The 27,253-nt window shown below is 41.5% G+C and overlaps 1 protein-coding gene across 9 annotated transcripts; it reads right to left on the bottom strand.

Annotated features, from left to right (window-relative positions):
• Window positions 1–722: 722 nt before the first annotated feature.
• RNF6 (ring finger protein 6) lies at window positions 723–26,305 on the bottom strand. Of its 9 annotated transcripts, none has more exons than XM_068526366.1 (6): window positions 26,058–26,305; window positions 25,281–25,363; window positions 23,496–23,706; window positions 22,501–22,596; window positions 19,088–19,206; window positions 723–6,082 (listed from the first exon to the last, which is right to left on the bottom strand). In XM_068526366.1, the coding sequence occupies exons 3-6, from the start codon at window positions 23,686–23,688 to the stop codon at window positions 5,984–5,986; spliced, it is 507 nt and encodes a 168-aa protein (XP_068382467.1). In that variant the 5' UTR covers window positions 23,689–23,706; window positions 25,281–25,363; window positions 26,058–26,305; the 3' UTR covers window positions 723–5,983. The 9 variants fall into 9 exon arrangements, with proteins under 9 accessions (XP_068382467.1, XP_068382470.1, XP_068382469.1 ...); XM_068526369.1 differs by lacking the exon at window positions 723–6,082 and adding an exon at window positions 14,651–14,918 and having other exon boundaries at window positions 26,058–26,304; XM_068526368.1 differs by lacking the exon at window positions 723–6,082 and adding an exon at window positions 14,933–15,809.
• Between the last annotated feature and the right edge of the window lie 948 nt (window positions 26,306–27,253).

A 27,253-nucleotide genomic window follows, 5' to 3' on the forward strand; every position in this document is an offset into this window, starting at 1 on the left:
TTTTCTTTTAGGCGTGTTTGCCTGTAAGACTCAGAATAAGACTCAAATTCTGACTTCTTTGGCTGCAGATCAACTTCAGCCATATTTCCCAAGACCTTCTTAATGACTGCTGGAAGTGTTTCTGGCATTGTTTTGGTTGGATACAAATTTGTATCCTGCGATGATAATTTCATTCTCAGTGATTCTTATCTTTAAATTTTGTTTGGTCCCGAAGGGGGTGTGCTGAGTTGAAACTTGAAATTGTATTATAAGAGGGGGCAGGGTCTAAAATGAGAACTAAAAGGTGGTACAATTCTGTCTGTGTAAACAGTGGAATGATAATGATATCATCCTTTCAGTTCTCTATAAGGTTCTGGAGAACTCTGATCACTCTCTTCTTTTACTACCTGTATCAACTCAGGGAACTTGGGCATGACTACTAGCAAAGATCAGTGGTTCCCATTCCCGTAGGGCACAATGTAATCCTTCTGGGGCAGGTGACCACAACTTGCTTTATTTCCTTATTTGTACATGAGTTTGGATCATAAAAGATATAACATGATTGAGACAATTTGAGCAAACCAAGCCCTACATATTTTTTTAATAGATCTTTATTGGAGTATAATTGCTTCACAATACTGTGTTAGCTTCTGCTTTATAACAAAGTGAATCAGCCATATGCATGCATATGTCCCCATATCCCCTCCCTCTTGAGCCTCCCTCCCACCCTCCCTATCCCACGCCTCTAGGTCATCTCAAAGCACCAAGCTGATCTCCCTGTGCTATGCTGCTGCTTCCCACTAGCTGACTATTTTACATTCGGTAGTGTATATATGTCCATGCTACTATCACTTCGCCCCAGCTTCCCCCGCACCCCCCATGTCCTCAAGTCCATTCTCTATGTCTACGTCTTTATTCCTGCCCTGCAACTAGGTTCATCAGTACCTTTTTTTTTTTTTTAAGATTCCATATATATGCGTTAGCATAAGGTATTTGTTTTTCTCTTTCTGTCTTCACTCTGTATGACAGACTCTAGGTCCATCCACCTCACTACAAATAACTCAATTTCGTTTCTTTCTATGGCTGAGTAATATTCCATTGTATATATGTGCCACATCTTCTTTATCCATTCATCTGTCAGTGGACATTTAGGTTGGTTCCATGTCCTAGCTATTGTAAACAGTGCTGCAGTGAACACTGTGGTACCTGTCTCTTTTTGAATTATGGTTTTCTCAGGGTATATGCCCAGTAGTGGGATTGCTGGGTCATATGGTAGTTCTATTTTTAGTTTTTTAAGGAAACTCCATACTGTTTTCCATAGTGGTTGTATCAATTTACATCCCACCAACAGTGCAGGAGGGTTCGCTTTCACCACACCCTTTCCAGCATTTATTGTTTCTAGATGTTTTTGTTAATGGCCATTCTGACAGGTGTGAGGTGATACCTCATTGTAGTTTTGATTTGCATTTCTCTAATAATTAGTGATGTTGAGCATCTTTTCATGTGCATCTTGGCCATCTGTATGTCTTCTTTGGTGAAATGTCTATTTAGGTCTTCTCCCAATTTTTTAATTGGATTGTTTGTTTATTTGATATTGAGCGCCATGAACTGTTTGTATATTTTGGAGATGAATCCTTTGTCTGTTGTTTCATTTGAAAATATTTTCTCCCATTCTGAGGGTTGTCTTTTTGTCTTGTTTATGGTTCCTTTGCTGTGCAAAAGCTTTGAAGTTTAATTAGGTCCTATTTGTTTATTTTTGTGTTTATTTCCATTACTCTAGGAGGTGGGTCAAAAAAGATCTTGCTGTGGTTTATGTCAAAGACTGATTTTCCTATGTTTTCCTCTAAGAGTTTTATAGTGTCTGGTCTTACATTTAGGTCTTTATTCTATCTGGATTTTATTTTTGTGTATGGTGTTAGGGAGTGTTCTAATTTCATTCTTTTACATGTAGCTGTCCAGTTTTCCCAGCACCACTTATTGAAGCGGCTGTCTTCTCGCCACTGTATGCTCTTTCCTCCTTTATCGTAAATTAGGTGACCATATGTGCATGGGTTTATCTCTGGGCATTCTATCCTGTACCATTGATCTATATTTCTGTTTTTGTGACAGTACCATACTGTCTTGACTACTGTAGCTTTGTGATATAGTTTGAAGTCAGGGGGCCTGATTCCTCCAACTCTGTTTTTCTTTCTCAAGATTGCTTTGGCTATTTGGGGTCTTTTGTGTTTCCATACGAATCGTAAAATTTTTTGTTCTAATTCTGTGAAGAATGCCATTGGTAGTTTGATAGAGATTGCACTGAATCTGTAGATTACTTTGGGTAGTATAGTCATTTTCACAATATTGATTCTTCCAATCTAAGAACATGGTGCATTTCTCCATCTGTTTATGTCATCTTTGATTTCTTTCATCAGTGTTTTATAGCTTTCTGAGTAAAAGTCTTTAGCCTCCTTAGGCAGGTTTATTCCTAGGTATTTTATGCTTTTTGTTGCAATGGTAAATGGGAGTGTTTCCTTAATTTCTCTTTCTGATTTTTCGTTGGTGGTGTATAGGAATGCCAGAGATTTCTGTGCATTAATTTTGTATCCTGCAACCTTACCAAATTCATTGATTAGTTCTAGTAGTTTTCAGGTGGCATCTTTAGCATTTTCTATGTATAGTATCATGTCATCTACAGTGACAGTTTTACTTCTTCTTTTCCAATTTGTATTCCTTTTATTTCTTCTTCTTCTCTGATTGCCATGGCTAGGACTTCCAAAACTATGTTGAATAAGAGTGGCGAGAGTGGACGTCCTTGTCTTGTTCCTGATCTTAGTGGAAATGCTTTCAGCTTTTCACCATTGAGTATGATGTTTGCTGTAGGTTTGTCATATATGGCCTATATTATGTTGAGGTAGTTTCCCTCTATGCCCATTTTCTGGAGAGTTTTTATCATAAATGGGTGTTGATTTTGTCAAAAGCTTTTTCTGCATTTATTGAGATGATCACATGGTTTTGATTCCTTAATTTGTTAATGTGGTGTATCCCATTGATTGATTTGCATATATTGAAGAATCCTTGCATCCCTGGGATAAATCCCCTTTGGTCATGGTGTATGACCCTTTTAATGTGTTGTTGGATTCTGTTTGCTAGCATTTTGTTCAGGATTTTCACCTCTATGTTCATCAGTGATATTGGTCAATAATTTTCTTTTTTTGTGATATCTTTTTCTGGTTTTGGTGTCAGGGTGATGCTGGCTTCGTAGAATGAATTTGGGAGTGTTTCTCCCTCTGCAATATTTTGGAAGGGTTTGAGAAGGATTGGTGTTAGCTCTTCTCTAAATGTTTGATAGAATTCGCTTGTGAAGCCATCTCGTCCTGGACTTTTGCTTGTTGCAAGATTTTTAATTACGGTTTCAATTTCATTACTTGTGATAGGTCTGTTTATATTTTCCAATTCTTCCTGGTTCAGTCTTGGAAAATTGTACCTTTCCAAGAATTTGTCCATTTCTTCGTGGTTGTCCATTTTACTGGCATATAAGTGTTTGTAGTAGTCTCATAATCCTTTGTATTTCTGTGGTGTCAGTTGTGATTTCTCCTTTTTCATTTCTAAGTTTATTGATTTGCGTCCTCTCCCTCTTTTTCTTGATGAGTCTGGCTAAGGGTTTATCAATTTTGTTTATCTTCTCAAAGAACAAGCTTTTAGTTTTATTGATCTTTGCTATTGTTTTCTTTGTTTCTATTTCATTTACTTCTGCTTTGATCTTTATGATTTCTTTCCTTTCACTGACTTTGGGTTTTCTTTGTTCTTCTTTCTCTAGTTGATCTAGGTGTAAGGTTAGATTGTTTATTTGAGATTTTTCTTGTTTCTTGAGGTGAAATTGAATTGCTATAAACTTCCCTCTTAGAACTGCTTTTGCTGCATCCAATAGGTTTTGGGTTGTTGTGTTTTTGTTGTCACTTGTTTATTATTTTTTTATTTCTTCTTTGATTTATTCAGTGATCTCTTGGTTATTTAGTAGCGCACTGTTTAGCCTCCATGTATTTGTGATTTTTAGAGTTTTTTTCATGTAATTGATTTCCAATCTCATAGCATTGTGGTCAGAAAAGATGACTGATACGATTTCAATTTTCTTAAATTTTCCGAGGCTTGATTTGTGACACAAGATGTGATCTACCCTGGAGAATGTTCCGTGTGCACTTGTGAAGAAAGTGTATTCTGCCACTTTTGGGTGGAGTGTTCTATAAATATCAATTAAATATATCTGGTCTAATGTGTCATTTAAAGCTTGTGTTTCCTTATTTATTTTCTGTTTAGATGATCTGTCCATTGGTGTAAGTGGGGTGTTAAAGTCCCCTACTATTATTGTGTTACTGTCGATTTCCCCTTTCATGGTTGTTAGCATTTGCCTTATGTATTGAGGTGCTCCTATGTTGGGTGCATAAACATTTATAATTGTTATACCTTCTTCTTGGATTGGTCCCTTGATCATTATGTAGTGTCCTTCCTTATGTCTTGTAACAGTCTTTATTTTAAAGTCTATTTTATCTGATATGAGTATTGCTACTCCAGCTTTCTTTTGATTTCCATGTGCGTGGGATATCTTTTTCCATCCCTTCACTTTCAGTCTGTATGAGTCCCTAGGTCTGAAGTGGGTCTCTTGTAGACAGCATATATATGGGTCTTGTTTTTGTATCCATTCAGCCAGTCTGTGTCTTTTGGTTGGGGCATTTAATCCATTTACATTCAAGGTTATTATCGATATGTATTTTCCTATTACCATTTTCTTAATTGTTTTGGGTTTGTTTTTGTGGGTCTTTTTCTTCTCTTATGTTTCCTGCCTGGAGAAGTTTCTTTAGCACTTGTTGTAAAGCTGGTTTGGTGGTGTTGAATTCTCTTAGCTTTTGCTTGTCTGAAAAGCTTTTGACTTCTCTGTTGAATCTGAGTGAGATCCTTGCTGGGTAGAGTAATCTTGATTGTAGGTGTTTCTCTTTCATCACTTTAAGTATATCCTGCCACTCCCTTCTGGCCTGCAGAGTTTCTGCTGAAAAATCAGCTGATAACCTTATGGGGATTCCTTTGTATGTTATTTTTTGTTTCTCCTTGCTGCTTTTAATATTTTTTCTTTGAATTTAATTTTTGTTAGTTTGGTTAATATGTGTCTTGGTGTGTTTCTCCTAGGGTTTATCCTGTATGGGACTCTGTGTGCTTCCTGGACTTGGGTGACTATTTCCTTTCCCATGTTAGGGAATTTTTCTACTATAATCTCTTAAAGTATTTTCTCAGACCCTTTCTTTTTCTCCTCTTCTTCTGGGACCCCTATAATTCGAATGTTGGTGCATTTAGTGTTGTCCCAGAGGTCTCTGAGATTGTCTTCAATTATTTTCATTCTTTTTTTCTTTATTCTGCTCCTCAGCAGTTATTTCCACCATTTTGTCTTCCAGCTCACCTATTTGTTCTTCTGCCTCAGTTATTGTGTTATTGATTCTTCTGGTGTATTTTTCATTTCAGTTATTGTGTTGTTCATCTCTGTTTGTTTGTTCTTTAATTTTCTAGATCTTTGTTAAACATTTCTTGTATTTTCTCAATCCGTGCTTCCATTCTATTTCTGAGATTCTGGATCATCTTTACTATCATTACTCTGAATTCTTTTTCAGGTAGATTGCCTATTTTCTCCTCATCTCAGCACCAAGACCCAGCTCTACCCAACAGTCTACAGACTCCAGTGTTGGAAGCGTCAGACCAAACAACCAGTAAGACAGGAACACAATCCCACTCATAAAAAAAAGGAAAAAAAAAAAAAAGAGACAGCAAAAAAATATGTCACAGATGAAGGAGCAAAGCCCTACCTATTTTAGTCCACAAATACTGTAGAAAATAACCCAATCCTCAGAGTCTACCCTTAGAGGAAGTTGTTTCTTGGGTGCAGTTCCAGAGTTGACATATCTAAAATACGACCGCCACAATATCAGATCGTTACTCATGTTATAGAGACAGACAATGGGCAGAACCTGAGAGAACTTGTTTACAAGCACACGTGAGACTCCTCCAGAGAGACGCGCAGAAAGCAGCAAGATGAATTTGAAAAGAGCTGGAGATCACACATGAGCTGGTGCAGTGAGGGCTGTAAAAAAAAAAAAAATGGTTTACTATTGTTAATTTTACCCCATTTGTCATCATTCACCACCTGTCTTCCCCAAAAGATGGAATGGCTGGTGGGTTCGTAGGCTTTGCACCAGCATCATCAACAACATTCTGATTCTTTGGTCATTTAGTATGAAACAAAAAACTAGAAATTCCAAGAAATCCAAGATCTGTTTCTGACTCTGCCAGTGGCCTTTTAGTCGATTTGGGCAAATTATTCACTTCTCTGTACTTCAGTTTCTTCCAAAATAAGCATAAATAATTCTTACCCAACCTACTCTCAAGTTGGTTTGAACATCAGATGAGACAATAAGCATGAAATCTCTTTGGGCAAATGAAATGTCATAGAAAATTCAGATGATGTGCTGATTATTATTATTATTATCATTATTATTATTAGCATTTCAGAGTGGGGCTGGCACTCCCCTTCCAGATTATTAGCAATGAGAGAGGATCAAATTAGGATCATAATCAGATTGGGGGGGATTCCCATCACCTTTCAATATATTGCTTTTCATGAAACAGAGATCAAAGAGTTTGTGGCTATGCCAGCTTTCTGAAAACCTAGGAACCACTATGAATCCAGAAGAGGCCTTCGTTATGAAAGCTCAGAGGTGGACTACTTTAACAACTATACAGGGCAGCTTCTTACCTCTTGGCTCACAGCATGACTAAAAAACCCCAAAAACAAAAAAGCAAAAATGAAAACCTTTAACTGATTCCCAGAAGCACAGACTTTGCAGAAAAGCTGGAGGAGAGAGGGTCAAGGAGCAAGAATAAAAATAGTAGAGTACATTTAGAAAGGAAAAACAGAGACAGCAGTATCACACTGGCAGATACTTACTGAGAATGAATAATATACAAAAGTACCTCAAGGCTAAGCCAAGTGGATCACAAATTGGATATGAGTCAGCAACAAAAGTCCTTTCATAAATTAAGCTCAGGACTGGATACAATGTTAAAAATATTTCTGGAGCATGGTGTGTGTACATGCATTATCTCCTTTAACCCCACTAGGTACATATCATTGTTATCCATCTTTCACAAACAAGGAAAACGTTGACCAGAGAGTTGTAGTACTTGCACAAGGTCTCCAAGCCATCATGTGGCAAACTCTGGACTTGAGCTAACATCTGTCACCCAAGTCTGTGCTCCTAATCGCTGTTGTAAATTGCCTCTCAGACAGCATCCTGCTCATGGAGAACACCGGCTGGAGTTCTGGGCTTTGGCAAAGGGGCTTGGCAAACCTTAAGAGGATCCCGTGGGTAGCAGTGAAAGGGATAAGTTTATTTAAGCTGGGAAAGAGAAAGTTAAAATGAGACCCGTAGCAATGTTTGTTTGTTGTTTTTAATATTTATTTATTTTATTTTGGCTGCTCCGAGTCTTAGCTGTGGGCTCTTTAGTTGCGGCATGCAGACTTCTTAGTTGCAGCATGCACGCGGGATCTAGTTCCCCGACCAGGGATCAAACCCAGGCCCCCTGCATTGGGAGCTCAGAGTCTTAACCACTGGACCACCAGGGAAGTCCCTAGCAATGTTAACTTACCTGATGGCAGTTGGGATCAAGCCATAGAAAATGGTTACAGGTGGTTTTGGAGAGAAACAGAGGATTCAGACTAAACCAGGATCCAATTGTGACTGTTTCTGGAAATGAAGGATGCTACGTGTTTGTGGCGATCTTGCAGGTGCACCACCCAAGAGAGCCTGTGGTGGGGACACAGTTGGCTGACAGCCTCCAGGTGCCCCCCCCCTTGGGGCCTGCCAAGGCACCCAGGCCCAGGCTACGCTTCCCCAAGCCGCCCCTAGCCAGTGACTGGCCTGAGCAGGGACAAGAGCTGGGCCGTCCCTGCCGGTGGCGGAATCCTGGGTCAGCCCTGACGATGCCCACCTGAGCTGCTCTCAGAACAGCACTGCAGTCTGCAGCTTCTCCTCCCCAAGCCTCCATCCTCCCCTCTCCTTTCTTAGGGGTCAGACCTACACTGTAGCCTGGAGGTTTGCCTCACCTGCCCCCGCTCCCTCCCACTTTATCCTTAACAGGTGTTTCCCCGATAAATCTCTTGTATGTATAGTCCTGTTTTGACGTGTCTGTTTGTCAGAGACCCGAACTGACATAATATTGAGTGTGAAGTGAAAGGGAAATAACATCTTTTGTCTTTAAAAGCAGGCTTGGCAATTAACTTAGACATTTTAAGTGCAGGCTCTCGGGGGCCCAAAGAGGATGTGCTTAGAAGACTGTCCATCTTCTCCTAGGCCTGAAACTCTCATGGATCTGTATTTGGGGCTTAAATATGACAGGTTGAATGTTCTTAGTTTATTTCATTTTTTTAAGGATATTCATTGTTATACGGCCTAAGAAGTATGACCTTAAGGTATTTACCTGAATGATAATGAGAAATGCCTGAATGACATCACCACATCACCATCTCTGATCTGAAACCTGCACTGCTCTAGCAGGTGCTATTAAAATCACTGCAAAAGCGAGTAGAGCGCACTGCTCACGTGTAACAGGCAGCTGCAGATCTGAGGACCTGCTCTGGCACTGAACTGAACCCCTGGAGCGGCATGACGAATCAGATCACACTTCCCCAAAGCCCTAAAGAGCCAGCCCAGGGCTCAGAACGTTTGTCCTGAATAGGTTAGAAGAGGTCTTTCCCTATACTGAGCTTGAGTCATTAGCCTTATAAGACCAGGAGTTAGACAACTTTTGACAATGAACACATGGGGTCAGAGCTGCAAAAAAAAAAAAATTTTTTTTTTTTTGGTAATTAACAAAGTAAGACACTTTAAAAAATTACAAGGCTCTTCTGCCTTGCTTCTATCCACCCATGGGACCTGGGGTAAATTATTTAATCTGTCCAGCTCACCAAAAAAACTCTGAGTGTTGGGGGTCAACATTATAAAATCACTGAAGCTGTAAGTACTCCTCACCCTGTGTCAAGGGGTCAAGGTTGTTCTTTGTGTCTCCGGAGGACTGGCCTCACACTTTCCTGAGGTGGACGTGGTAACTGCCTTTCTCCGTGTGCGCAGTCAACATGGTTAAACCCCTTTCTCACCTGGGCAAACTCAAGAGCTTCTTGGTGATGTTATATTGAGTAAGGAGGTGCTTACTATCATCAGCTCCCGAGACACAAACTACTCTCCCATCAAACAATCACACAGAATAAACACTTTTTAAGATTAAACCTAAATCCCTCTGCCACAGCTGATGAGGGGAGGGCAACTTAAAATCTGGGAGAGGCAGCCCTCATCATCTCAAGTGCTAGCGTTCGAGATAAATTGTTTTTTTCTTTTTTATTGGAGTATAGGTGCTCTGCACTGCTGTGTCAGTTTCTGCTGTACGGCAAAGTGAATCAGCCATACATATACATATATCCCCCTTTTTGGATTTCCTTCCCATTTAGGTCACCACAGAGCACCGAGTAGAGTTCCCTGTTGTGCCATACAGTAGGTTCTCATTAGTTATCTATTTTATTTTATTTATTTCTAAATATTTACTTATTTATTTATTTAGGTTGCTCCGGGTCTTAGTTGCAGCATGCGGACTTCTTAGTTGCGGCATGTGGGATCTAACTCCCCGACCAGGGATCAAACTCGGGCCCCCTGCATTGGGAGGGCCGAGTCTTATCCACTGGAACACCAGGGAAGTCCCCTAGTTATCTATTTTATACATAGTAGTGTATATATGTCAATCCCAATCTCCCAATTCATCCCACTACCCCTTCCCCCTTGGTATCCATACGTTTGTACTCTATGTCTGTCTCTCTATTTCTGCTTTACAAATAATATTATCTATACCATTTTTCTAGATTCCACATATATGCATTAATATACAGTATTTGGTTTTCTCTTTCTGACTTCAATATTTCTTCAGTTTCATTCTTTGTTAACTTTCAGGACTATTGGGTTTTTCTGCTTTTGATTGTGCTTAAATTGCATTTCAGGATCATTCTGAGTAATGTAATTTTTTGTGGGCTGGCCTGGAACAGAAGCCTTTTCCTCTTGCCTCAAAGTACAAACGTATGATATTATTTCCATGGTAAATGTATTCTGAATTTCCAAAAAAAAATCTTACCAACAACTTTTAATGTACTGATACAAGCTATTTGTAAGCCAGCGTCTACCTACATACCCAAACTTTTATCCATTACTTATTAAATACATAGAGTGACCTGTTGTGTACCTGGCCTCATGCTAGGGGTCAAGGATGACTTCAAGGAGCTCACGGTTCTCAGGGGAAGACAGAGTGTAGCTGAAGCTCCTACATGGGAGATGACAGGATTCTCGGCACTTTTGCCTTGGCCCCTTCCTCCATACAAAATATCAAAATTATATTCTACTGCTGTGTTGGTATAAAGATAAATGTGATACAGGTTACATCATATTTACACATATGTATATATTTTGATGATTTTAAAAGAAATTAAAACATTTTCATGGGCCCCTAAGAAGTAGTGCGGGTCCCAGACCTCGTGTCTGCTGTGCCCTGGAGACAGGACAAGAGGAGCATTTGCAGAAGCGATGCTGGAGGTGAGAGTCGAAGGATAAACAGGAGTTCACCAGAAAGGCCATCACAGGAAGAGAGAACAGCACGGGCATAAACTTGGAAGTGCGAAGGGCAAGGTGAGGACCCCGAGAGGCACCCTAAATGGTAGAAAATGAAGTTGCAAAAGGTAGGCAGAGGCCAAAAATATAAAGACCTTATATGTTATTGTGAGAACAGTGAGGACGTAAGGGAGACAGCTGGGGACGTGGACATGGGACGCACCCAAATGAGCCTGTGGAAGGACTGCCCTGAGAGACTGCAGGGGGGTTGCCGCCACTTGAGGGGTGACGTGGGACACGAGCACGGCCCTCACTGACCTGACACAATGGGAGGGAGACGAGGATTCCAAAGGACGTAGGCTGCTCAACTGGATGTGAGGAAAGAGGCAGGAATCCGGGTTCTTATTTATCCCCTTCGCAGCCCTTTCTTTAGTGCTTGACTCCCCATCGGACATACACCAGATCAAGCCAAGCAACCAACCCGCTACGGGAACAGCCACCGTCGGAGGGACTTTTCCTGATCACTCTTCCATTCATCGGATTGGACTAATTCCCCCTGGTGTTTGACCGTCTCTCCAATCCCTCCTGTTCTGACACCCTATTTAAACCCAGTTCTCCACCTCTGAGGCTTATCAGTGTATTGATCACAATTTTGTACTTGAACTTTGACTCTCTGCACTCACAGCCATGAGGCGGAGGTTCATTCTGACCCCTTGGAACCATCCTCAGCAAGCTAGTGCCACCTGACCTCCCCACAGGGGAAGGGGATCAGACGTTCCTGCCTTGATTGAACCGGTGAATGGCAGAGGCATTGAGCTCAGAAAAAGAAAGCGAGGAACACTCTGGGGGAAGATTAGTTCAGTTCTGAATATACTGACCCTGAGGTTCCAAAGGGCCAGCCTAGCAGACGTTAACCAAGGCTATCAAAATGCGGTCCTGGAGTATAGGAGAACGTTCTGAGCTAGAGATGGAGATGTGGGTGTGTGCAGAAAAGAATTCACGTAGAAGCCTCAGACTGTCCTCGGAAAGCCCTGTGTGCAAGGTTGACCCTTGGCTAGCATCCAGGAACTTGATTTGTGGGTGTCCCCACTGTTCCCTGACAGGCGTGTCTCGATGCGCCTGAACTGTCTGTGCAAATCATCTGGTTTATGCTGAACACCTGCTTCCCTTCCAGGAGCTTGGAATTTTGGTACATGCCAGGCAGAGGATGCCTACACGCCCAGCCCTCAATAAATCTCGGCCACTGAGTCGGTGATGAGCTTCCCTGGGAGACAACATTTCTCCCACGGTGTCACATTCGATGCTGGAGGAACTAAGTACGTCTGTGTGACTCCACAGGGACAGGAGTCTTGGAAGCTGGCCTGGCTTCCTCCAGACTTTGTCCCAAGTGCCTTTTCCCTTTGCTGACCGTGCTTTGTCTTCTTTCCCTGTAATATATCTGAGCTGTAAGCACGACCATACGCTGAGTCCTGAGTCCTAGCCAACCACTAACCTGGAAGTGGTCTCGGGAAACTCCAACACAGGGAGTTGTCAGGAACACCGGGTAATTCAGTGCTGGGAATTAGAATGGAATTGATCCCCTCCCAATCTACATGGTTGCAGTGGACTGGCCACATGACCAGACCCCAACTGGTCAGAGTGCAATGGTCCCTTTGCCTCATCCTGCAGACAAAAATGAAGATGGTGCCCTCCCATTGTAAAGCACACTGGTCTGAAATGCAGCAAAGGGTCAAGGGAAGATTAACGAAAGGCTCCCAGCTATGCCAGAAACGATATCTATTTAACTAAGATTTAGAGCCATAGAAGGATACTCCTAACAAAATTCGGAAAACAAACAAACAAACAAACGAAAACCTAAGGTGTTATGGCCATGGCTATTCCCCCAAGCAAATCAAGGATAAGACAAGATTTCTGGCATTGGATACAAGACCCCAAATGAAATTGTTAAGGACCTAATGAAAGTTTTAAGGAAGCTGTGCTGTCACAGAAGCCTCAGCCTGTTCCACAGTTATGACTGTTCAATACTGCAGCAGTTCCCGAACCAAGCACACGTATCAAACCTGCTCACTGGCACCCCTCAAACCCTCCCGCCCCTGCCTTCATCAGTGCCGCCACCAGCACCAACAGGGAACTCCTCCCTCAGGGCCTCTCTGAAGGGGCCCTGACTCAGGACCTGAAGCAGCCGTATTGGCTGACCAAACACGTCCAGCTAAGTGAGGCAGCAAAGAGATGCCATGAGACTGTTTCTGTCATTCATCCTACTAAGCTTGCTCAACAAGGCCTGGTGTATATTCTGCACCAGTAATCGATGTGCTCAGGGACACGTCCTTCCCCCTTTCTAGTTTGATCTTGATTCCACTTCACTCTAGCAGGTAGATACAAGCTACATTTATCATTTATCCCGTAAGCTGGATGGTGAGGAGTTGAAATTAAACCTGATCAAATCCAAGCTAATGAACTAGAGAAAGCCCACGCACAGCTACGAAGACCCAACGCAGCCAACAATAAATAAAAAAAAAAAAAAAAAAAAGATTATCAAATCCAAGCTAACGGAAGAACGGACACCATCCAGAGAACCTGAACTCAAAATTGTGTCACTTCACGATACAGAAGCTACACATGACCTTGGACTGTCTCCCACCGGGAAGAATGGGAACATGTCTGAAGCTGCACAGAAGATAGTTGGATTATAGTCAAGTAGGAACATTTTGCAATTAAATATGTAATTGTCTTCAAATGAGACATTAATAGAGGAAAAATACGTCTGAAAGTGTTGAGTTTCCAGAAGAAGTGTGACTGTTGCTTTTTTACAAATGAAAAAAGAGAAAGAAAACTATAGGGGCCAACTCAAGAGTCTTCAGAGATGTAATGCTCAAAATAAAACAACAAACATACTTGCTGAAAGTATTTATGGATCCCCAATTATCACAAGGGCAGATACATCAGGGCCTAATACACTCAGCCACTGAAAAGCACCCCCAACCTGTCTGATGACATCAAGGAAACGATCACCACTGCCACTCAGTCATGTCCTTTGGAACATGGAACATTTGGCCCTCTCGATGAGAGATGGCTCTGGCTTCCTGGGATGAGAGATGGCTCTGGCTCCTGCATCTGTGTTGAGGAGATATCCCAGGCCTCTGATTGCCAGCGTCATACAAGGTTGAGGGAGAGACCCTACAGGAGCCTGCTGCCACTGCAAAGGTAACAACCACCCACTTCACATGGGCTCCTATTTCTACACCATTTCTTCCTCCTCTGGCCAGAGGTTATTCAAATGGAGACACGTAGGGAGATGAGAAGTTCACTGTAAGTTCTTGTGTGGAAGAAATATTCACGAAAAGGCCTCAGACAGCTTATTAACTCTGACCTTAACACACAGCATCTTCAGATGCCTCATTTATCTCTTTGCTGGATTCATCCTCATGGTAGAGACTGTTTGATATCTTTCAGGAGTGGTCCTTCTCTTTTCATTCTTGGGAAAGAAAAGGTGTATTTGCACATGGAAACAAAGACATGATATAACAAAGTTTCAAAATTAGACAAGTATCTTTGGGAAGGAGTTAGGCTGAAAACTTCCCAAGGCATTTCAGCTTCTCCAGGATGCAGGGTAGTGGGAAGAGCACAGGCTTTGGAGGCAAACGGTCCTGTGATTGACTCTCTAACTCTGCCTCCTACCATGTTAAGTGGCAATAATATTTCAAGGAGAGCATGGGAGATTTAAACTAGGAATTCATGTTAAAGACTGAAAGAAACACAACCTAAGAGTGAGTGAAAGATAATCAAGTCGTAACAATGCTAGTCGAAATTATAAAACTCTGGGATACAAGAAAAAGAGGGTAAAAGGATGTAATACGTAGGAAGGCAGCTAGGAAGCTGACGGTTTAGAAACAGAAGTTCGCAAGACAGCCACACTATACAGAACAAGCTCTAAGGACATGTCATGGAACATAATACTCAAATGAAGAATTTTATTCTTTTTATAAATTTATTTTATTTTTGGCTGCGTTGGGTCTCCGTTGCTGCACACGGGCTTTCTCTAGCTGTGGAGAGCGGGGGCTACTCTTCATTGTGGTACGCAGGCTTCTCATTGTGGTGGCTTCTCTTGCTGCAAAGCACGGGCTCTAGGCGTGCGGGCTTCAGTAGTTGTGGCACATGGGCTCAGTGGTTGTGGCTCATGGGCTCTAGAGCGCAGACTCAGTAGTTGTGGCGCACGGGCTTAGTTGCTCCACAGCATGTGGGATCTTCCTGGACCAGGGCTCAAACCCGTGTCCCCTGCAATGGCAGGCAGATTCTTAACCACTGCGCCACCAGGGAAGCCCCCAAATGAAGAATTTAAATGATTTGTTTCTTTCTTTATTGGAAGCACAAAGGGTACAATCCTTGCTGAGTAGAAGCTATAAATAGATAACGAGCCTTTGTGTTTGTCATCAGCCTTGTTTACTGGGAGATGAATGAAAATATTAAAGAAAACACTTCTTTGTTCCCAACTAGGGTACCAATCTACCAAATTCATTAGGCTTTCCTGCTGCTTTCAGGGACTTTTCTGTACAGTGCACAATCCAATTCTATTTCCAGTGCCTACTTGGGAATCTCGCCACGTGCTGGTCCTCCCATGTCTTGCAAACGACTGAGGATCAGCATGCTTTTTTCTCCTTTATCCCCACTTTGTTCATTTCCCCTTTTCTTTGTTTTCCTCTTGATTTTCCGAACTGCTCAAACCAGGGGAGGTAGAACTTCCTGAGGAAGGTTCCATATGAGCAGTAACTGCTGGATTTAGTCTCTTGTCACATTGGGGACAAATGGTGCCACGAAAGTGAGTGTGATAGATACATGAATACGGCTCCATTTCAGGTCAATGTCTACACTGGCCGAGCTTGTAACTTGTCCGCCCTCCTCCACTCAGAGATTCTCCACCTGTGAACACATGACTCTCCCACCTCCTCACGGTGAACTAGAAATCAAATAATGTCTTTTTTTTTTTTCCAACATTTTTATGCCCTTTTCTTTATTTCCAGTTTCACTTCCATCAACCTAGGTTAGATAATAACTGATGATGATGATAATTGATAGTAAAAATTGATCATAATATTTCCTTTATTGGTTTTTTGCTTCCCATCTCTCTCCACTCCACTGCATTCTGCACGCTGCACCACACCAATCTTCCTGAAACATGAAAAATGATCTTACCCTTCGCCAATACGATTTATCAAGAGCCATCTAGACTCTGTAAAGCAAAAATCCCATAAGTCTGGTAACTAAAGCCTTCAAATCAAACTCCCCAGTCCTATGTCCCATATGTGACCTACATAAACCATTTACTTACTCCAAAGTCACCACCTTTACTAAAACCTCTCACTCCAGGGGCTAAATGCACCCCCTAACAAGTCCTGTGCATGCATCTTACCGAATGAACTACATATAATCACTAATTGGAAACAAAAACTAAATCTTGAGATATACCTAAATTTCATAGAATCGGCCTTGAGGTATTTGTTCTTGTGATTTTGTGCAAGTGGTATCACCATAGCAAACTATGTCACTTATTCATAAACAAACATAAAAGTCAGAACAATAACTCATTTTATTGATCGATTTCCAATTTTCTAAGAGCAAATATGTCTTTCCCATGAAGACAGGGACTTTGTCCTCTACTGAATCCTCAACACCTGTAACACTGCCTGGCATCGAGTTAGTGCAAAATAACTACTTCTTTCAGTGAATAAACCACGGTGGACCAATAGAGAAGAATAGTTGACACATTTTAATATTTATTGGTAGAAATAGATCTTCAATGCATACTTTGTGTTTTAAAGTCCACATTCTCTTAACTTTTTTTGCTGTTGTTGTTATTGTTTCATTTGGAGTTTTTTGGTCTCCAATTGAACTTAACATATTATCTATGCATTTGATTCTTTATAGACCCTTGTTTTTAGATTTTAAACTAAATTTGAGAAACCATGCATATTGTATATCTTACTTAATATAATCCAAAAAATTGTTTGCACTTTCAAAAAGGTCACAAAAAGGCAGAACTCAAGTTAAATAACCTCTATGTTCTAAAATTTCCATGTTTCATTTCTGAAAAAAGAAATACTTGCTCAGTGTTATATATTGCTTGCTGTCTAATAAGTCAGATTGTCAGAGACGCTTCATAAATTATGTCTATTTTTAAATATCTTAATCTACTTCCTCCCAGAGATGATCCTGTAAGTATTAAACATTGTGCCATATGCAGTAATAGCCCAACAGTTTAAAATAAGAACCAAACTGGTAGTTTTTAGACTGAATATTTTAACCTTAAAATTATATACCTATATATACACGTGATATGCTGCATATTAAATTTAACATTTCAAGTAACTTTAATGCACTTAGCAAACATTCAGCCAAATATTCTTTCATGAAAAGATACTGTCCTTAGAATAAAAAGTTAAAGAAAGGCTTATTTAGACACCAATGTCTGGACACGGTACGAAGCCTGAAAGTCCAAGCAAAATCTGCTGGACTTCTCAGAAAAAGAATATTGATTTGTAACCTACTGAATTGTGCAGATACAAAAGTGCTTAGCATGACAAAATTACCAAAATAAAAACATTTTAAAAGTTATTTGGTTCTAGCAATATTAACTATTCTGTACTTTAGGATAATTTAACATTTGCATTTTAAATTTTCTATAAATTTTCTCTTTTTAACAAGTTAAAAAAGCACACAAAAAAATAGTTCAAACTATAATCATCTGTTATTTTTCATCCTGGTTAGCTCATCACAAATAATTCAACAAAAGAATGCCTGAATACTCTGCTCTATTAAGACGCAACATTTGACTGGATCCAGCACATCCGTCACCCGTTGTTTGCTGTACTGGACCCTAAGACAGGCTGCCGACAGATAGGACACGTGCAATTCTCTGAGAGCCACCGGTCGATACAGTGGATGTGAAATTCATGCATGCAAGGTAACTGCCTGAGCTTGTTTCCCGTTACGTAGTCACTGATGCAAACGCTACAGATTTTCCCTAGTTCGCTATCGATACTGCTGTGCTCATAGTTCCGGGTGGAAAGATTGTCAATCTGCTCTTTGGTTAAACCACGCATGCGGTCATCATCCTCCCCTTCATTAAGCAAGAAGAAGTGAGCGAGGCGAAGGATAGGTAGGGTGCCAGTTTCGACCAAGTTACTTGAATTTCGTGACTGCCTGCCACCTCTGTTTGGGGCACGAGGCGGGGTGTCAGGGCTGTCTTCTTGGGTCCGCCTGCCTTGGGAGGACCCTCCCCTGTGCTGGCTGACGGTCTCACCGAGGAGACTCACTTCTGAGTGTGTCTCTGGCCGATGCTGACCACTTCTCTGAGCCTCTGACTCAGATTCGGCCTCCATAAGAGAACTCAGTTCTCCAAATCCAGTCATGATCTGCCTTAAAATTGATCGAAGAGCCACTGATGATGGTTCAACGAGCTCATTCTCAGAAATCCTACGAAGAGGAACAGTTACGGTACTAACGTAGGTTCGCATACCTGAGCGCTCTAAACGAGAGATGGTGCGCCGAAAGCCCCCACTACTGCTTTCGACAGTGACTGTGTTTTCTGCCAGCCCCACCCTAGATCGAGTTCTATTTGCAATACTGTCCCGGTCTCTGCTTTCTCCAGGACGAATCCTTCTCACTTGAAGGTCCAGTGTGATTGTTGGATGTCGTCGTGCAGCAGTGGAGGACCTGCTGGCCTCTTCTCCTTCTTCTACTGTGATTCTTGACACAAGCCTTGAGTTAGAGAGTGGATTATATGCGGTACCTCTGCCTTCTCGGTCTGGCTCTAGAAAGACACGAGTTATACCTCTCCTCCTAACAGACCGCCTACTAGTTTGCTGAAAAGGTCTACTTTCCCTTTGTGAACCATGATAAACAGTGCCACTTTGCCTCTGAATTGGTGACCGGCTTCGGCTATTGAAAGTAGACCGTAATCTTATTGGCTCTAATCTTTGGTTTGTATTCCTCACTGTGACGTTAGTTCTAGCCCCATTTTCCCAAACATGGGCTGCTCCAAATCGCTGCCCCTCCCTTTGCCTGAGTTCACTACCAGCTGACGGACTGCTGAAATTTGCACGTGGAGCACTAGTTCTAGGGACGCCAACTGCCCCCCCAATTCCATTTCTTAATCTTCCCAATGCCGACAAAGATCCTTCTACTGAATTCCGCCCCCTCGATCCAAGCCTAGTTCTCGGAACGCTGGCACTACTACCACTGAGATTCCCTGCAGCTTGGCTCCTTGTTCGCCTGGCCACAGGACTACTTGATCGCTGTGGCCCATCTGTAGTGCTATCTTGGCTAACATCTGAAAGTGGAACGCCCACATAATCTTCGCCATCCATTTCAAATCCTCTAGTCTCGTGATTTATGTGGATTTCCAGACTAAATCGGAACTCTCCACTGTGTGGGTTTGTTCGACTCACAGCTCTCCAAGTCTGGTTCCCATTCTGTCCACTTCGAGTTGCATTTCCCGTGCGACGAAAGGTGTTGAGCCATTCCAGCAGAGAATCTTCATTTGAACTTTCTCGAGGGACCCCTGAGTCTGGAAAGCAAACCAAATCAACTTAACATCAATTCCTAAAATCTATCTTTAGATCTTTATTGAAAGCTTGTAAGATAAACTAAGTTTTTATTAAATTAAAAATATAATTAAGAACATTAAGAACATCTGTGCATTTTAATGAATGAAAAACGGCCAAAAAACTGAACTTTCTAAAAGAAAGGTGTACACTATAAGCATACTATAATACACACTGTATCAAAATTATAAACTTTTAAATACTATTTGTGCAAAGGTGTGAAGAAATCCTCACTCTTGCTTTCTATATGCCTGTTATTGGTAAAATATTAAGGCAAATGAGAAATATATCCAATATCAAAACTGTACATTTAAATTGCTTTATTGGGACTTCCCTGGTGGCACAGTGGATAAGACTCCACGCTCCCAATGCAGGGGGCCCGGGTTTGATCCCTGGTCAGGGAACTAGATGCCACATGCATGCTGCAACTAAGAGTTCACATGCCACAACTAAGGAGCCCACCTGCCACAACTAAGACCCGCTGCAACTAACTAAATAAATAAAAATAAATATTTAAAAAATTGCTTTATTCATATGGCAATATCAATAAAATACAGCGGCAAAAGTTATATATAATTTATCTTGAACTTTTAGAATTCTTTTGGTAAAGGTAACTCAATCTTTTTTGCAATTAGGTATTTTGGCAACCTTAAGAATTTTATCCTATTTCTCAGAAACTGCCAAAAATGTATAACTCAAGAAATATGGCTTTATGAGTAAAATGTTAGAACCACATTATATCTTCATGTTAAGATAGGAAACTTCAGGCATGTTACTTAAGTTCTCTATGGCTAAATCCTTATCTGTAAATTTGATAATAATAGTATAGATGTCAAAGGATTATCATGAGGATAAAATAAGACACTGTATATAAAATGATTAGTATAATATCTGGCACATAGGAAGCACTCAATAAATGTTAGCCATTATATATAATACAATAAAATACATTTTCTGTTCATTTAGAACATGAGCCGCATGAAGACAATGAGTTTTGCCTTATTTTACTCACTGTTAAATCCCCAACCTCTACAACAGTATTTGGGACAAATCAGACTCTCAATTAATACTGTTGAATGAATCGATTTAGAAATAAATGTGCCCTGGGACTTCCCTGGTGGCGCAGTGGTTAAGAATCCGCCTGCTAATGCAGGGGACACGGGTTTGATCCCTGGTCCAGGAAGATCCCACATGCCGCGGGGCAGCTAAGCCTGTGCACCACAACTACTGAGCCTGCGCTCTAGAGCCCGCGAGCCACAACTACTGAGCCTGTGCTCTAGAGCCCATGTGCCGCAACTACTGAAGCCCGTGCGCCTAGAGCCTGTGCTCCGCAACAAGAGAAGCCACCGCAATGAGAAGCCTGCGCACCACAACGAAGAGTAGCCCCCGCTCCCTGCAACCAGGGAAAGCCCGAGCGCAGCAACGAAGACACAACACAGCCAAGAATAAAATAAAATTAAAAAAATATATACATTTAAAAAAAAAGAAAAAAAGAAAAAAAGAAATGTGCCCCTAATAAACTTCTTTGAGTATGATAGTGCTACTGTGGGAAGCTTTAAGTTTTCCATTTTAACCAGTGGATTATATAAAGTACAAAACTCAATGAAAAGCATTCTAATGCACATTAACTACACAGACTTCAGCCTTAAAAGTTTGCTCTTCTCAAAAACAGTTGTTAAATGAGTCTGCTTTGATTTTATTTCATTACCACAATCTCTCATAAAAAACTTTTTAAAATATTAAAGTTAAACCTGTTAATCAGCTGCTGGCATCAATAAAAATAGCAACTTCAGCCATATTCTAAAGGTATAAGCTATTTCACATGTGATGAGTACATTTTCCATTAAAACATATTCAAAGGACCAGTATTACCAGCTATACCAATATAGTACAATTTGCATATCTAAACATAAAGAAGAAAAAGGGTTAATATCCACTTTCCATTTTTATTTGCAAAAAGATATAAGTAAAGGGCAGGTAAACATTAAGTCATTCTAGATGCCACTTCTTTCTTTAATTACTAGAATATAGTGATGGCAGTGTGTGAAAGAAGTCACTCATATCTCACAAAATCCGTCCCCCCATTCTTCCACTGGAAATGCACTGCAGTGGTCCTGTGAACAACCTGGCAGCTGGGTGTGGCCACGGGACTAAGTTCTCATCAATGGAACGGGAGTGGAAGTGAGAGAGCTCATTTTCAGGCAGGGGCCTGGGCCTTCTTCTCCTGGAACCTGGAACTGCCAGCTGGAACCTAGAAGTGGCTGTGACTTAGCCTGATATGCACAGCATACCCTGGAGCAGCAGTCAGTGCCCAGCGGACCCTTCTGCAACAGTGGAGACGTTCTGTACCCGTGCTGTCCAACACGGAAGCCACTAGCCACAGGGGACTATTAAACACTTGAATGTGGCTAATGTGTCTAAGAAACTGAATTTTCAGTTTTATTAAATTTAAATAGGCCCACGTGGCCAGTAGCTACTGCACTGGACAGCAGAGTTGTAGAACCACTGCGCTGGCTGCGTGGGTCCCAGAAGGCTCTGTGGAGTAACGTGTGTCTGCCCTAGACTGTGAACACGAAACAGAAGTAAACTTCTATCTCATCAGCCAATGCATTTGGGGTTAAGAGTCTTCACCCTGACTAATACCATGATCTTGGTATCATATGTGAAACCACTACTAATGAATACCTCTGGAGAAGGAAGTAGACCTGGTAAGAGGGACCTTAAAGTTGGCTTTACTTTTAACTCTATACACTTCTGTTTAGTTTGAATTTTTTTTTTTTTTTACAAGTGATTTGTTTTTTTATAAGAACTTCTTATATTATGACTTAGTGTCTGTTCAGTAAAATGACACAACACAAAACCAATAAAACAAAGCAACAAAAATAGGTTTTCCTGACTCAGTCTTTCTGTATTGTTCTGTATAAATTTTTAGAAGCTAAGTTTAGTTATATTACTTCTAAAAAAAACAGTAGTGTATAAATTCTAAGATTAAAAAGAACTCTGCTGGTATTAATTGTATACTATTTCATACACATGAGCTCCTTGAAGGCAATGGGTGTGTAAGACATCTTTACATGCAACCCCTGTCCTGTATCACCTAACTATACTGCTCAGCATAGAATATGTAAATACTACCTGAATGATTATCACATTGAATCTGGAAAACACTAAAAACGAACATTGTACAAGGTCCTGTAAGTTCATTTCTGCAATTACTCCAATCAAACCTGTTCCTTATGGAAAGGAGTCTACAATACCTCTGGTGTTTGTCCCATTTCTCAAGTCAGGCTGAGATGCTAGCTGTTCCTTGACTCCATCTAACCGTTGCTGTAATTCTTCTGATGTTATTTCTCCTAAAACAATGGAAAAGCACCCACTAAAATTAAAATCTTTAAATTACTAAGTTTTATGAAAACTCATGAAGGGTAAGACTAATCTTTAGCAATCTGTAGAAGACATTCTACTGTTTTCATGTTCTATAAATTGAAGACAGCAAAAAATGTTTAATTCATGCAAATACACATCATTTTCGTTGTTTCATTTATTAATGTTTTATTTAAATTAAAATAAGATTTAATCTGAATCATTAATGAAGTGCTCCTAGTTGATATACTTAGGAACCTATAAGCTATAATTCTGTGGATTTTCGTCAGAGTTAAAAAGAAATTAAGAAGGGAGTATTTCTAGAGAAAATTTCAAATCTTTATTTACTTGAATTTTACCTAGTTCATTATATGGGTAATGAATGCCCTTCATTATATGGGTATACAGAATGCAAATATGCAACACACAAATATATACAAGCATACAAGTTTCAATTAGTTCATCTGTGAAATTAATTTGTAAAAAATTAATGGAGCACATTGGACTTTTTGGGAGTCATTAATTCAGCTGAATAAATAAATGATAAGACCTCAAATGAGTTAGAATTAGGTTTTAAATGAATAATATTTTATTTGTACAAATATTACTTAAGAGACATAGGACCACATAAATATCTGACACTATCATGTACATTAACCTGTTGGTTAGTTTGACACTTGTGTAACAGTGCTATATGTTCAATATTCCTAGCTACTTATAAAATACAGAAGTAAGCCAGTGATTTTCTATGTTGTTATGTTACAATGCTCTTAAAGTCACAAAAACAGTACACTATATTTTGAGAGAGGGAAGATGGGGTAAAAACCCCTCCTTATTTTGAAACTTCTAATAATGCTGAAAAAGGTATTTCCTCTTTTACCCATCTTACCAGGCGTGCCTAAAAGATTATGGTCTCTCATTAGCCGGTAATCTTCGTCACTGAGGTCATTAATAAACTGATAATAGGCTTCTTCTCTGTGGAGACGCTCTTGCTGCCACCTTCTCTCGTTTTCATGATGATTCTGGTCTTGAGATGAGGTTTCTTCACCACCACCATCTGATCTAGATCTAGACCAATTCATGCTGAGATTCCTGGCTTTCTGTTCAAACAGTATATACAAAATTCAAGGTATCAGTCATGGACTACACATGGCTTCATATTTTAACTTAGTTTTTTCATTTTCATTTTAAAATTCTGTCCACTACTCAAATACTTCATATGCCAAATCTTGCAGTGAAGAACTTACATAAAAAATGAATAACAGCTCCTAGGTGATAGAACACAAGTGGACCTACTTCTTTGCCTAAAGCCATCCTTTAAGTCAGATTGGATTTGGTTTCACCACACATTTCTCATAGCTGAAAATCAAAGTGATTATCTCATTTTCTACCTCTTTGACTCTCCTGTTGGCCTAAAAGCCCTCATTGATGGTCCAAATATCTGGGTATTTCACGTTACCATACAAATTTTAAGCTTGAATTATGCACGTTCTTTACTTCATAAGCAAAGGACTACTGGGTATCAGGAGGGTATCATTTACATTTATTTCCAGTAAGGGTATTCTTCCCAAAATAAAGTTCATAAATGTAATATTACCTGCCCCCTGCACTTTGTTGAGGTAAAAATAACTTAGCTGAACAGACCTGGAGTTGATTTCTCTTACAGCTAACAGGAAACAATACTCCGTGCACAGCTCTGGGGATCGTAAAAGCACATGAGAGCATTTGGGTTTCCCCATAGGAAACCTTGTTCCTAAGCCTGGAATGGTTAGTCCCGGAGGTTTTTGAGTGCCAGTGAAACTTCCTGACCTTGCTAGGCAAACACTGCTTTTGGATTATACTGAGATATCATTCCTGAGAAGTTTACTTTTAAACCATAAGGAAATCAAGGGAGGAAAGTATCTGTTTCATAAATATCTTAGAATTTCTTAAACACATCTATTTACTAAGTAGTTAAAGCTACAGTTCTCAACTGGGAATGCACATCAAACTCCCTTGAGGAAATTTTTTACAATACAGATGCCCAGAGCTCATCCCCAATCCTAGGTCAGAATTTTCCAGGGTAGGGCCCAGGTCTACCTTCGAGAGCTAATTTGGGTGTTCTGTGGCTGAAATAAACCATTCCTCAACAATGTCTGGTATGTCACTAAAGGATATGTGTAATACAGCACATGAATTAATAGAGGCTGCAGGATCGAATGACTAGGTGACCAGGGAAGCAACTTCGGTAACTAGGACTCAGTGTTTAATAAGCAAACTACTTTAAAAACAGAGTGAAATTAGCCTACAATTCTAAACTATTTTATGAGTTAGCAACTAACCAATCTCATGCACATTCTGACATTAAATTACAACTTCAAAGGACTTTTTCACAGTGATCCCTATGTCATTTTTTTAAGGAAAGATCTAGTAGCACCATCCAGTCACACGCAAAGTAACATTATCAAAAACTCCAGATTTCTTTCCATTTTCAGAATAATTGGGGCTAGACCATCATTAGCAAAGAGCATATTTGGTAGGTACAGCAGTAATAAGATTTTTGTATTAAACAGTTTAAATATCTGAAACCTATCATAAAGTCAAGCTACTTTAATATTATTCAAAACTTTTAAGAGCTTCTCCTTAAGTGGTAATTTTCTCGTACAATTAACCACAATTAAATCCACGTGAATACCTTATTTGCCTTTCAACATGCTTTTAATATATGCAATGGTATCCATCCTTCCATTGTTTGTGCTTTTTTTGACAGCTGCCCATCTGAAGCGATAAAAGAGAGTTGAATTATTCAGTAAGTTGCCTCTCTTAAGGCTAGGAACGGCTAGTCGTCTCCCAACTCTACTGTAAAGTCAAGGCAAAATCTCCAGTGGATTCTGTTAGAAACTCACCTAGAAAATGAGATCCCCAAACAATTAGGTCATGGAAATCTCCCGCACGGCCCGTTTCTGCCACAACAGAAACTAGGCCTTTCTTTCCTCCACCGTCACCCCTCCTGGGATGACAACTCCTCTCTCAAGGCCTTCCTTCCCACCCCGCTCCCACTCGGGTGTTGCCGGGCTTAGGGGCCTCCAGCTTACTTCTGAACCTTCACTCGCTCGCCACCCCTGCCCTCCGTCCCCATACTGGTTCCCTCCCTAGCCGTTGCGACGGAAGCTCGCGCCGGGGTAGGGCCCCCAGTACAATAAACAAACTGGACTCAGGCCCAACCAACCTCTCCCCAGCCGGGCCTGGAGTAAAGCTTCCCTTAGCGACCTAGATTCCCACCAGGAAGCCAGTGACAGCGGGGCCTCGGAGCCAATCAGCGGCCAGGGCAGGGCATCTAGCCCGCAGGTAGCCAATCAGGAGAGGCGGGGCCCAGGGAGGGCCTGCGGTCCCCGCGTCTCCCGGAAGCCGCGGAGGGCCCGGAGCTTCCCCCGAGCTCGCTACGCCGGGGACCCGGCCGTCTTCCCGCTACCTGGAGAGAAGCGTGCGGCCCCGGAGGCCGTGACGGGGCGGCGGGCGGGGCTCGCATCCGCGCCTCCGGAGGCCGCTGCGCCCTCTGCTCGTCTGCTGAAGAGAAGCCTGCTGCAGCGGGACCGTCCAGCCGGAGCGGAGGCTCTGGAGGAGGGACGGCAGGCCCCACCCGTCTCTCCCTACGGCCGGGCCGCCCCCTGCGCGACAGGAGACGCTCAGCCGCCGCCGGGCGCTCGCCGGTACGAGTGGAAACTGCGTCCGGCGGGATCCTGGATGCCGCGTGCCGCGTTCCGGCCTTCGGCGCTCGCGGCAGCGCTGATGTCACGTGGACGCCTCTCCAGCCGGAGTGCGGCGGCCCAAGGACGCCTTGGGCTGGAGTGCAACCCAGCGGTCTGTGCTTGTCCCTTGACTGCCTGGGTACCACGTAGCTCACCACCCAGGCGCTTTCCCTTATTGCCAATTGGAAATTACAAACCCTAATCAATTCTCGAGTGCCTTTACTCGGGTTTCAGTGAAGAAAGTGAATTCCCGCTAGGAATGCACTTTGAATCCACGCCCCTCCCCACAGTCGTGTCTCTGGTTTTATTTCTTAGATGTGACGCTTACCAAACTCGCCTCACCACTAGTTACGCCCTTGACTGAGTCCCTGCCCAGCCTAGTATAGGCTGCCCGACTTCCCTACCCTCTAGAAGATTTAATCATTGCACGGTGCTCACCGTGCTGTGATTCTTCATTCGTTCGTTCGTTCATTCATTCATTCATTCACTCATTCATTCCTGCCTCAACTTTGGAGGAGCTAATCTATCCCAGCCCTCATGCTTAGCGCCTGGGTAACAAACTTTAGCATCCATGAGCTACCAGTGTAGTAGGGGTAGAAGGGACAAGATTTTTAAAAAATCGGCATATTGTTATAGATACTAAAATGGAAATATATAAGTGATGCAGTCTTCAAGGCCCGTCACGATATCTCTGCTGTATACCACTACAGACTGGGTGCTTCTTGGCATTCTGGAACTACTTGAAGTTCAATTAAGCAACCCCCAACCCCACTTTTACCTAATTTCCTTTATCTCCCAGGACTCATGTCATATCTCATGGTCAAGGGATTTTTTTCTGATACCTCTGAAGTGGCACTCTAACCCCAACCTCCAGCCACGCAAAAAACTAGGCCCATGTCCCTAGTACGGTGGCTCCCAT

Source organism: Eschrichtius robustus, chromosome 18 (genome assembly GCF_028021215.1).
Source record: "Eschrichtius robustus isolate mEscRob2 chromosome 18, mEscRob2.pri, whole genome shotgun sequence".
NCBI lineage: Eukaryota > Metazoa > Chordata > Mammalia > Artiodactyla > Eschrichtiidae > Eschrichtius > Eschrichtius robustus.